Source organism: Rutidosis leptorrhynchoides, chromosome 10 (assembly GCF_046630445.1).
Source record: "Rutidosis leptorrhynchoides isolate AG116_Rl617_1_P2 chromosome 10, CSIRO_AGI_Rlap_v1, whole genome shotgun sequence".
Classification (NCBI taxonomy): domain Eukaryota; kingdom Viridiplantae; phylum Streptophyta; class Magnoliopsida; order Asterales; family Asteraceae; genus Rutidosis; species Rutidosis leptorrhynchoides.
Genome location: NC_092342.1, coordinates 57,515,017 through 57,528,604, shown reverse-complemented (window position 1 = coordinate 57,528,604; position 13,588 = coordinate 57,515,017). Strand labels below are relative to the sequence as shown.

Here is a 13,588-nt window from a genome sequence, read left to right as displayed (position 1 = left end):
GAAACTTCAAAACGATATAAGATTGTGTATGAACACCGAATTATATGAGCGCTAAATTTTAAAACCCAAAAGTCTCTTTTACTTCAAAAATGCACGAACAACGAAATTTAGGTAACATACTTTGATTTGGCAATTCGGATGCCCATTTTGTTTATTAATAGAAATCGACATTAAGATGAAACGTCTAAATTTGAAGAGACATCTACTATTGTTACGGATGAAACATTTAGGGGGCGATTTCAACGAAAGTAATATCATAAGGAACATTTGTATTGAATTTCTTTTATATTTATATTTGCAATGAATCATAGTTTCTTAGTTAAAATTTGACTCAATATATCCCCTTATTATTTGGGCCACCAGCGATCCAAATTCCTGACTTCGCCACTGTATTCATGAAAACTTTTGCTTTAATTTCACGATGAAGATTATGACACGAAGTCACGAACAACATAGCTCGGGTTAGTTAGGAAAAGGGTTAAAAACAATTATAATGATATCCCGGTTTGGTCGCGTAACAAATAAATAGATAAATACTCGTCCTTCCGACCGGGATAACCTGAACTTAAAAAAACACACCCATGACCCATTTCCAATTGTGATGTGAAAAAGAAGTGTGAATATCATATGCTCAAGCGAATAAGGTCAATCAAAAATTGACTAGCTGATATGGTTTGACTCATAGTTCTTGCAAAACATAACATCCCTAGCCATCCCTAATCAACCAAAATCATGCCCATATGGCCATATGTAAAGCAATTTAACAGCTGAACTTAACAATACTACTTGAATTATAATTAGCATAGCCATATAAATTTGTTACCAAGTCACACTTTTTCGGCCTACATTATACACCTTAAGTTAAATATAATACAAACTTATTTATAGTAGGAATCATACAACATATATCATAGTTGCAAACAATAAGCACGACGATTGGGCTCACAAATCATCTATGATGTGGATCTACATCGTGTACGCTTTCACTAGATTGTTCATCCGATTTCCTGCCTTTATCAGTATGTGAATCCACGTGTTGGGGTTGACTTTCTATCTCATCTTGTGAGCCTTTTCGAGCATGTCTTTGCAACTGACTTTTATTTCGATCCCTATTCATGATCTGCAACTCATCTGCTATTTGGTTGCTTCTTTCTTTCAAGAAGTTGAGTCCATTTGTTATTTTTGACATTGCACCTGTCGTCTGTCAAGGATCATAATAGATGTTACTAATGCTAAAAAGTTTCGCTACACTTTCAAGTGCATAAAATATTAAATCATTGTACTCGTTTTTTTCAGTGTAGTGAAGCTATCATTCTCGAAAAATTTTCAAAAACGGTATTAATAACAAATTTTAGAAAACGCAAAAATGGCCCTTAAGCAGTGATGGGATCAGAAATTCTTTTCACCGAGGGCGAAAACTTTTTTAAAAGCGTTCACATTCACTTGTAATTTTTTCTTCTTCCATTCTTCCATGAATATACAACCTTTTGGGTCATGGCCTTTTGGGTTGGGGTAAAATCTGGGCAAAATATGGAGGTCTTTGGGGGCAAAATCAAATTTTAAGCTTCATAATTTCAAATTCACTGGGGGCACTATCAAAAAATCCAAAACTTTAACACTGAAAATTTCAAATCCACTGGGGGCAGGTGCCCCCTGCCCCTATGTAGTTTCGCCCCTGCCCTTAAACAATGCCACGTCATCTAGTTTTCACATAAATCAGTAAATGGCGTTGCATGGCTATTTCTAAGCAAAAGTAATACTACTAGAAAAGTCTTAAAATGAGATAAAGATGCATGTAAACATACCTCATTCCTTGAATTTAACCTTCTAGGCCTACTTGAAGAGGACTTCTTCATATCTTTTGTTGAATCATACTGGTGACTAGGAGGTATTTTTGTAGATTGAGATTGATAGTTATGTTTTTCATCGCACTCTTTGCTATCGTATGTCTCCTGTTATAAATATGTAAACATGAATTCTCATCACAATCTCGAAAGAAAAAGGAAATATTTAAAAAAAAAAAAAACTTTTCGTAAAATGAAGCATTTTACGAACCTTGGAACTATGCTGATGTGGAGGTAGACTACTAGAAAAAGATTGAAACTTAGGTTTCTCACTGCCATCCTTGTTTTCTGTCTATAACATCCAGATTTAACTAAATTAGTGCATAATCAAAACTTATAAACACATAAGTATTGGGCTAACAAACCTTATCATTAGTTGAATAATGCGAAAATAAGGCCTGTTGAGATATCTTGATTCCAGTCTCAAGTTTTTTCCTTAGCTCTAACTCTTTTCGCAGCTGTTCTTCTAACCTTGCTACCTGCATGCAGTCGGAAAATACTAGAAATTTTCAAAACAGAATTTTAAGCTAATTTTTTTACCGAATATTATTTCAAGAAAAACAATAACTAATATAGGATATGAATGATGTAATCCAAATCTTATACATACATCTTGCTCGAGTTGCAAACGGCGTTCTTCCAAAGCTTTCTTTTCGCTCTCCTCTTTTTCTTCGACGTTTAATAACTCTTTCTTTTCCTGCACTTGAAAAAAACAAAATCACTATGAACAAATGACGTTACATCCAAGTATGTACGTAGATTTTAGACCTCATGAGAGTCTGCTATGTTTTATACTTACATGAGTTTCATTAGAAACGTCGTGTTGTATGTTTGATTGTGAATCTGTAGTAGTTGAAGATTCGTGACTTTTATCGGTTAATTCTGGGCCCGCACTCACTTGTACATTTTCAAGTAAACTTGGAACCATATCAGCAGCTTGGCTTACCGATCTGACATGCGAACTTGCAAGCAACTTTCTACTAGCCCCCGCATCATCCGTTGCTCTGTGAGCAATCGTACGTGATCTAATCGGACCGGATTTCTGAGTCGGCTGATTAAAAGAAGTATATTAAAAGTCAGTTATGATATAATAGCATCCATCTTTTTAAGTATGTTAGCTGAAATGTTATCAAACCTTGATGTTCTTTTGAGAAACGTCTCGATCATCGGCACTATGGCTAGAAGTTGAGGCTTTTTCCGAATCTTCGTTCGAACCCTCGGATGAATAATCACTATCTTCTTCATCAACTTCTTCATATATTTCATCTTCGCTAAGCTCTTCACTCCCGCTTCCAAGTTCTTCCGAATCGGAGTATGGGTCACTTAACATATCTCCTTCCTACATTTACATGTATACACCATGTACTTTAGTTACACATGTCAAGAAACTCGGTCCTAATTTTATTGTCTCCAGAAAAAAAAAAAAAAAAAAAAAAAACACATAGTTTAAGAAACATCATTATTACATTGTACTTTTTGTCATCTTTACAGTTTTACCCCTTACTTTTTACCTATATTTTTGTCTTACATACATACTTGAGGAGCATAAAAGAGCTTTAATTCACTATTTATTACTACGTATCTATTTCTCAAAGTGGACAATTAATTTTGAACATCCCAAAAAGGAAAAACAGACAGTATATTAGGGATGGAGGGAGTATCATTTTGATTCATTGTGTGTATTAAATAAACTTTTAGTTACTGCCATTGTATGTATATGATCTCTTATTTATCCGGTAGCCAATAATTTTGATGATGTGGCAACCGTATATAAGTCGCCATGTCATCAAAAATGAATAGTATGGTCTCTAAAGTGAAATGCCTTATAGAACTTACACCAAAGATGTTATCGTATTCTTCGAGCAGAGCGATAACAATTGCTTGAGCATGGTTAGCAGCTGCAGCGGCTTGCATAAGTTGAGCCGATCCATCACCGCCCATATTAAATTGACTATCGAGATTACATTCGCCCGCCAAAAGCGGCCGAAGAAGTAGCGGTGCCATGCAAGCAGCGACCGCTGAAACGCTCATTCGGTTCACGGTCTTGTTCTCAGCAACAGTTTCCATCATTATTAATATTCTGCAAACAACATATCAAATGAGAGAAAAATAAAAGAATAAAATAAAAATATTAATAAAACAACCTCTGCAATAGACGGCGATTCGGTTCTGGGAATGTGTCACAAATGGCTGCACGCATGGCACTGACTCTAGTGTTTCGATCAGTACCTAATCGAAAGTATTTATAGAAGAATATTTAACAATAATTAAAATCAAATAATTCAAATAAAATGTCATGAAATAGTGCCACATTAGAAACTTACGGTACGCATCAAGCAAAGCACTGCAACAAGATGCTGGAACTGGAGATGATGGCATTTCCCGAAGAATATACTGAAACATATATGGATAACGAAACGAATTCAACATAAAGTTTAAAAAATGTGTCAAATATTAATTGAGATTAATAATAATTATATGTATGAAGTGGGGTTAAATGGCTTACTTTGATACAGTCTCCTATGACATGGGCATCCTCTGCAGTAAACTCAACCTTCCCTGTACCAAATCATAACTTTTATTTGTCATAACTTATAACAAGCAATAGTTATAACACTTTAAATTCGACGGATAAAAAAATAATTGATCCGTAATTAAACTACTTGAAAATCAAAGTTAGTACTAAACTCCTATGCAACATTTACATCAAATAGTTTAATTAAAGGTATGTAATTATAAAGAATGATAGTTATACGACACTTTTTCATTTTCATAAAACCACATAATACTAATCATTTGGTACAATGACTGACCTTGTTCATATTCTTGAATGCGACGCTCAACATCTTCCACATCCGCTGCCTGCCTTAAAATGCCTTCAACGTCCACTCCTGATACATTTAAAGCCGAATAACTATAAATGCAACTATATGTACATCCGTGCAATAACGATAGTCTGTTTGTTTGCAGTGGCTTAAATATAAAAACACGATAAAAACTGTTTTCAATAACGATAGTCTGTTTGTTGTTTGCAGTGGCTTGAATATAAAAACACAATAAAAACTGTTTTCATCTTACCATGATCTTCGACGTATCTAAGCGCTTTCTCCAAGAAAGATGGGGTTCCATCTATATCTTCCAATGCAAGTAATACTGGACGACCAACAATCTTTGATATCACCTGTGATCCTTCTTTTGCTGTTGTAATACAATAAAACAAATGAAAACACACTTCTACATTTCCATTTTTAAAACACACAAAAATGTATGAAAAAATTGTTCATACGTTGTTCTGCAGAACCATCAGCAGCTGTATCAGTGTTGTCGTTTTTCAGTGTTCCAGCTTTCGGGCTGACAGTTGGTGCGTTTTCCAAAGCTTCCTCCAACGCAGCCTTCCACCCATTTAAATCCTCGGTAGTTTCAGCCTACAATAAGCATAGTCAATCTCCGTTACTTTAAGGGGAAAAAGGTCTCGTCAATTAAGAGTATAACCGATCATTATACTAACACACATTAGATGACATAATGTAAACCAAAACTTAAAATTAGGTCCAATGGGTTTCCCTCCAATCTATTGGGTCCTATAAAAATATAAAGGAACAGGTCAAGTGGGCATCAATTCCTAAAGCTCAATAAATATGGAAAGGTCTAACGGGTCTTGAAAATGAGTCAAATGGGTCACGCATAGAGATCATAACAAGTTTTCATCCGTCAAACGTAATCATAAATGTAAAAGTATAAATATAAAACGTAATTATAAAAGTAAAACATAATCATAAATGTAAAAGTATATGACCGGTTTGGACCCATTTGACCTACAACCGTTTCGACCCGACCCAAACAGACCTATTTGGACCTGTTTAATAATCTGACCCATGACCCATTTCAACCCAAAACCCTTTTCAACTGTTACCTAAACCGACCCAACCTGACTCGTTTGCAATGTATGACTTTAGTGCAACCCTTTAACACGTAACCATCTCAAGATAAACTAGTTACTAGTGGTTAGGGCCATGATTTCCTCTTGAGATCACGGATTCAAAACCTTAGTAGCAACATATTTAGGGGTGGCTAGGGAAAAGTGTCGGAGACGGCCACGGCCTCACGGGATAACCCGGTTAGGTCGCGTATTTCTGAGTAAAAAAATATTCCCCGTCCCCGGGTAGCCTGAGTAGGGAAAACTTTATCTGTTTACCCGTTTACTCGGGCCTGAGTAGGGAAAACCTTATCTGTTTACCCGTTTACTCTAGCTGTTAGTGTTAGTGTGTAGGCATAATGGTTACAATTGTTTGAGTAAAAAACTCAACCACTCATATTTAAAGGAACAAATCATAGATATTTGGCAAATGGAATGAAGATAGCTTCAAATAAATAGTAAAATCTTACACCTGTATAATACATTGACCATCATATGCAGTGTGTTCTATAGATGTTGGGTATTCCTAATACATAGTCATTTAACAGTTATTATCATGAAACATAAACTATAAAAGTATAAATATTCGTTTCGTTTTTGTGTGAAGTAGATTGACTTATAAAGTAGGCTGCTAACACAAAACAGAACAAGAATAATGCTACTGCGTTAACGAAAGCGTATATAACAAATAGCACCTTTAGAGTAAAAGCTCGTCCATCACGACCATCTGGGAATGAAACCGTCAAGAGTTTCTTATCTGCTTTAACAACCACACTGAAATTAAGAGAACAACATCGTTAGTAAACCGAGACAATTTTTTAAATGACGGATAAATAACGTAAGATATCGTATGGATAAAAAAAAAAACATGCCAACCTGCCTGAACTGTTAAGGTCTATGCCACCAAGGGTCAGATTCACCTCACCTCCCCTTTGAGAAGCAGCATTCTGATCATTAAAATTATTGTAATTAATATTAATTAAAATAGGTTAATTATAGTAGTAGTTGATTATTCACACATATTTTTTTGACATTTAGAGTTTGTAGAGATGTGCCTTCACAAGATTTAGTTAAATTTAGTTGCTTAAGTCCTAAGCAATTCGACCAATACATAAAAAGTAACTAAATTCACAACATGATATCGAAGCAACTTACAGGATCGCTTCGAAAGAAAACCAACGAGGTTTGGGTCAAAACGAACCATCTTTTCTTCCAAGAGGTCCATCCAATCCCTGTATAAGATGTGTAATTTAGGGACTTGGTAAAAAGTATAATTAGTCTTCATAATGACAAACAACTAGCAAGGTATTTATGTTAACATATTAAGTTAAACATAATCTAATTCTTGAATATATGCTCAAAATGTTATGTCCATATGAGATTCAAAACGTGGTCATACTGCTAGAGTGAACCCATGGCTAGTTAACAGGAACACTAAGCATATTCCTTCCATGTCATTTACATTAATTTAAAAAGGAAAGTAACTTGAATTGGCTAAAGGTTTATTTCAGGTAACCAAATTTGTTTTCCCAAATCCAAAGTCTCCAAAGTTTCAAAATACTTTAACCTGGTTGTAGAAAAAATGTCAGCAAGACATAACATAATGCCACTTCATAAAAAGTCTAACAACGTCCCCGAACGTGTAATCTGGTTGGTCAAGGGCATTTGGACTTGTGAAATAAATGATCTAGAGTTTGAATCTGTCCTTACAATGTTGCCCTACACCTCTCACGTGTTGGGCATGAGACTGTCGGACACGCACGAGATAAGGTTTTAGGAAAAAATAAAACCTTTTCGAAATAAAATGTCAACATGGTCAAAGTTGTGATATGGTCTTCTTTAATACAACAGGTACACATTACCTAGACTTAAAATTCTATGAAATTCCATGACTTTTTATATATTTTCCTTTTGCAAGTTTCATTATTTTTTCATATAAAAAAGATGTATATGTGAAACAGAGATTCAATCAAGTTAGTAAAAACTCTCTCCGTCCCAAATCTATTGTCCCCATACAGAAAACATACAGTTTAAGAAATATCATTGTTACATTATTTTTTCTGAGTACATTTTATTACTTTCCATTTTTACTCTTTAAATTTTTACCTTTCATTTTGTCTTATATACATACGTTAAGGGTATAAAGGAATTTTATCTCTTTATTCTTATCTATAAGCGGACAATTAATTTGGGAGAATAAAAATAATTGACAAGGGACTCATAGAGTATTTTTTACTACTACCCATTTACTAGATGTTACAGCAACTTAAGAATCTGATCTGATTACAGTAACTAAATTGAGAACACGGAGATGTTATAACAGCCACTAATGTTGAATTACTACTAGTGTACTAGTATATGCAGACACATCAAAATAAAGAAATTAAATCAGAGTTAGTACATTTTTACTAAATGTCACAACATAAGATTGGGAATCTAATTACAGTAACAAGGACAAGCAAAGGTCAGAACAGGTCATAATGATGAATTACCAGTTTTGCAGATACATCAATCAATATTACTTTACAACAAACAACAAAAACCTTAAGTTTGCAGGGGTTATAGTAAAAGTTTGTATGGTTGCACCAAAAACAAATACAAAAACCTGTGAAAAAAGTGTACTATTTTTCAAGTCTTAAAAGGTAGTACAGATGATGACAACAGAAATAGTGAAAAGAAGACATGAATGGAAGAGATGTGATGAAAAAAACACACCTTTTGATGAAAGAAATAGTGGTCCACTTTTGTACACCTGCAGATCAATAAATATAGATCAAATCACAAGTCAATAGAAGGATATCAAATCTCAACCCATGAGACATCAAGTACAAATCTTGTTGAGGTGAAATAATAATCCATCGGTCTCAACGTATATCTATTACTGGTGTTTAGCCCACACAATGTATCATCCTACATAAGCACTATTTTACCCCGATTAATCCTTAATTACACCTTTTTATGAATACTCTGTTCTGATCTTTTAAATCTTGTTTAATAAATCAGTCAACATTAATTAATGGGTCAAAATCAAATTTGTTAGTCAAAGTCAAAATTGACAACATTATTTTGCTTAATTTTCGCTCCTACACTCTCTTCTAAATTAGAAACTCGGGAACAAAGGCTTTGTTCTAAAATTTTAATTTACTAGTTTATGGAGAAAATATGAATTGGAATGAAACTAAAAAAAAAATAGTGTTCCAGAGTCTTTTAAATGAAAAAAAAAAAAAAAGTTGAAGGAAAATTGTATCTAATTCTCTCTTTTAACACTTCCTTTCACATTGGAAAGATCCCACTTCCTTTCTTAATTTTCTCTTCACTTCATTTTCTTCTATCGCAAAAACTCGAGAACGCATCGTTAATGTGTGATGTTGAAGTATTTTGAGAGTTTCTAGAAACTTTGAGGTTGGGATTGAAGTTGTGATGTGGTCGAGCGGTTGGTGGCATGCCTCCTTTAAGGGAGTTCAGGAGTTCGACCCCCGTTAGCTACATATTAAAAACACAATTTCATCCCTGCCATGAAGTATCCACACATGGCACTTTTCCCATATCGTTTGGGGGGTAAAGGGGAGGGGGGTTTTACTTGACCGTGCCCTTGGATCGATTTTAAGGTTTCCTCCCGAGCAGCGATGGGGGCGGGGTTATTATCGCTGCATCGGCATAGTCGAAACGGGAGATGATCGCAACGGGTGGTTTAGTCCCTCGGGTGATCCCAATCGCTGTTCAAAAAAAAAAAAAAAAGGAAACTTTGGGGTTGGGATGAATGTGACATGGGTTTTTGTAGGTTTTAAGTGATATGATCAAATATAATAAATAGGTGGGTGAAAATATATACTAATGATATAGAAGTGACGTGTCAAAATGTGACTCATTTCTCATTGAAAAGTTGTTTGACGCCCCGATTAAGGTCGTAAGTGACGCCAGTGTGTTTCAGCCATCAAATTCGACACGCGTGAGGAAAAATCAAAAACGATGGCCCATATATATATATATATATATATATATATATATATATATATATATATATATATATATATATATATATATATATATATATATATATAGGGAGTTAAAAGTTACTTTTGTCTTGATTATATATATATATATATATATATATATATATATATATATATATATATATATATATATATATATATATATATATATATATATATATATATATATATATATATATATATATATATAATCATTTTAAGATAGTTGAGTGGTTATAGCTCTCAACTTTGTGCGAGAAGTCGCATATCAAATCTTAAGGTGGTAAGAGAAGCTTATGGAAAAGACTAGTGTTTTGAATAGGCCGTCGCGTACGTCAGATCGAGTTAAGGAAAAACTCATTATCCCGGAGAACACTTATTTTGCACACCTATAAGGGGCATTGGAGGGACTTTTAGTTCAGACGCCCACAACGCCCTGGACAAAGAATTTAGAATGTCTTCAATAAAATCATGGGCATCGTTGAACAGTGACAGACCTTTTTTTTTTTTTTTTGTTAAAAGGGTCGGATATGACATGTTTTTTCATGAAAATCAAATGAATTTAGTGTACAATATAAATTTTTACTACGTTGGTAATATCTCGGACAATAGAGCCTCTCATGCACGAGAGGATCTGAACTCTTAAGGTAACCATAATATGGAATTTTATAGTCTTTTGAGTTACCAATCTTTAAGTTTTTGAATCAACTAAATTCGAAGTTGAATACAAGTTAATTGTCAATTTCTATAAATAAATAATCCGTAATAAAAAAAATAGGTAAAGTTCGGTTACTTTATGCTTATAAGACAAAAAATAGATAAAAAGTAATGTTTAAAACTGAAAAATAAAAAATAAAATGTAATAATGACATATTTTAAATTATATAATAATTTTTATCTTACTATTAATATGAGTAAGTTTCATTGTTATTTTTGGGGTTGTGTCCCCTCTCTTTCCTTGAAAAGTTCTGTCTTTCTCGAATATGTTTATGTGTGTTTGTATTTATATATATTTAATTAAATTTAACGGTATATGAACTCAACCCTACAAACAAGATTGTAACCCATGTGAAGAAACAACAGTTCCGTACTATATTTAATGAAAACTACTGTATCAATTTAGCGGCAATACGACTTTATGTGTGTGCCTATCAATATACATGATTCCTCTGGTATGTACTTGTCTGCATCTATTTATTTATTTATTTATTTATTTATTTACTTATTTATATTTTTTCCGGAAAACATGAATTTATTGATATGGTAAGTTAACGCATTGGACTTACTTTATACAATTGGGCTTACACTATATCTTCAGCAGCAGCAATATCAATTATTCAATTTTGAAATGGAATGATGAGCTTATGGTAGCAATACTAATCTTTAAATTGGTTATGAAGAAAACAGAACCTTGTTGCAGTTAACAGATTGTTGATTATCCGACGGTTGAACCGCATCATCCGGAGATAATGTACCACCACTGCTACCATCTCCCTATAACAAAATCTCAACTTACAACACCCTCTAACCTATTTTCTGTATTTTGTAAGCCAAATACTAACAAAATGCAACAACTATCGCATTGTTCTGTACATGTCATCAGGGTCGGATATTGGGATGTACAAAGCGTGCAGTCGCACTTGACTCAATATCATGCAGATCGAGTTCTATACGGATATTGTTTATTTCATTTATTGAAAGTTAAAATCGGGGATTGGGAGAACAAAAGTTCAGGTAGAATCAACAACATTACTTCCAAAAAGACCCTAATTCAACATTACATACTTAAGTCATTTATTTATTATCATTAATAATATCCGTATAGAACTCGTCTAAAAAAAAGGGACACCTAATCACACGTATGTCTTAATTAAAATTAATTATACAATTTTTTTTCAAATATACGAATATTTACATTCTTTCACGGTATATTTTTAACGATTAATTTTTAATCAACAAAATGTAAAATGGCCTACAAATCGTTTTCAAAGAGAGATGACCTACAAAAGCAAAATGATATATTCGGTATCACTACTAGAAAAAGAGCTTTTTCAGACGACACCTTTCCGGATGGCATTTATCGTCCACAAAAGTCAGCTAAATGACAAAAAAAACAGTTTTTCAGTCTCGCTTCTCAAAAGATGGTTGACCAGACTTTTCTGGAAAGAGCATGTCAAATCGTCTGGAAAAGCTCTTTTTCTACTAGTGTATCAAGACCACTATGGAAGGTCATATACATGCATTGATGATAAAATAACAATTCGATAAAGTATGATATTCAAACCTGATCGGAAGCATCAGCATTTGTTTTGGAATCATGATCAGGGTTGGTTTTCGCATGATCTTTATTGTTGTTCTTCAAAATGCATGAATTGTTGTGTTTCAAATCAGCATTGTTTGTTTTGGAATCAACGGTACTATTTGTTTTACTAACAGAATTATTGTTCTTTGATTCAACCATATTTTTTTGAAATCGGATGTACTGTACATGTAGAAGAATTGGGAAATTTTACAGCTTGAATTCACATTTGATCTCAATCAGCTCATTTAAGCAAAATCATATAACATCCTGCATTAGATCGAAACGAAACTGTTTATGTAATAATATTAAATATTAATATTAAATTAAACAGAAAGAATGAAATCATGAAAAGTGAGACACTTGCAATAATCTTGAATGTGGGAATAGAAATAGTGCATGAAAAGCGGTTGAAAAATTAGGAAATGGAGGGAGTGAAAAGGTAGGGGAAGAGAAAAAAAAGGTGGTGATTGTTTTGGAAATCCGAGGGTCAACCACATATGGCCATCTAGTATTCACTTGTTTTCCCCCTCATTTTCTTATTTTAATTATTAATTATTAATTTTTTATATTTATTTTATTTGTTTTGCGGCTTTTTTTTCTCCGTTGGTCCTTAAGTTATACACGATATTGCAATACGAGACCCTCAAATTTTTAATTGAATTTTCGAGTCCTTTTAATTGCATAATTTGGCAATCCGCGTCCCTCCGTCTAACTGCCGTCTAAATTGACCGTTAACCCTTGACATGTGCCATGCATGTGAGGGTAAAATCGTGTTTTTGCTTTTTTCTTCGACGTTTTTGCTCTGTTTGTCTTTCGTTTATACGTAAAATTACAATCCGAGTCCCTCAAGTTTTTAATTCGATGTTTTATCTGTTTCTTTCATACATTTCATCTCCTTCCTTTACAATTAATTATTCAAGAATCCATATATCATTCATATAATTATATTTAACATCCAAATATCCCTCACTTCAGATGATCAAATCTAAGCAATTGCATCAATTTAAATTTTAAATAAGTGCTAAAACAGAATCCCATTTATTCACTTAGATGATCAGATCTAAGAAATTGGATCAGAAACCCATGTGTTCAGCATCATCTATACGTTCATCATCATCATCATGGGTATTCATCATAAAAAAAATTTAGAACATAACCAAACGTTCATCATCATCTCTAAACAAAACCCGGAATAAAGCTTCGATCTGAAAGAACAAAACGGAATCAAAACCAAAAGGAATGCTTCAAGTTTCAAGTTTTACGAACCCAATTTGGTCTAGTAATTGATCGTTCCAATTTTGATTTCATCTTGTTTTTAAAATTTATATTTATATATCTATAAAGTAGATAAATATAAATTTAAAAAAGTAAATATAATTATATTATAAGAATTTTTAAAGTAAATATAATTATATTATAAATTTATAAATTAAAAATAAATATATTAAAAGATTTTTTTCCCCAGTAGTCCCTCGTTTTTAATGAATTGAGAGATCCCGTAGCTAAACATTTTAAAAATGAGGGACCAACAGAG

General features: G+C 33.2%; 1 protein-coding gene across 1 annotated transcript; it reads right to left on the bottom strand.

Annotated features, from left to right (window-relative positions):
* Nucleotides 1-786: 786 nt before the first annotated feature.
* On the bottom strand, nucleotides 787-12,213 carry LOC139870304 (uncharacterized). The gene is made up of 20 exons (XM_071858134.1): nucleotides 12,037-12,213; nucleotides 11,163-11,246; nucleotides 8,476-8,530; nucleotides 6,916-6,992; nucleotides 6,637-6,707; nucleotides 6,456-6,534; nucleotides 5,131-5,269; nucleotides 4,923-5,042; nucleotides 4,658-4,735; nucleotides 4,351-4,403; nucleotides 4,169-4,238; nucleotides 3,989-4,073; nucleotides 3,681-3,924; nucleotides 2,980-3,183; nucleotides 2,644-2,895; nucleotides 2,455-2,541; nucleotides 2,210-2,323; nucleotides 2,056-2,136; nucleotides 1,806-1,952; nucleotides 787-1,201 (listed from the first exon to the last, which is right to left on the bottom strand). Exons 1-20 carry the CDS (start codon nucleotides 12,211-12,213, stop codon nucleotides 950-952), a joined length of 2,469 nt encoding a protein of 822 aa, XP_071714235.1. The 3' UTR covers nucleotides 787-949.
* Nucleotides 12,214-13,588: the final 1,375 nt, after the last annotated feature.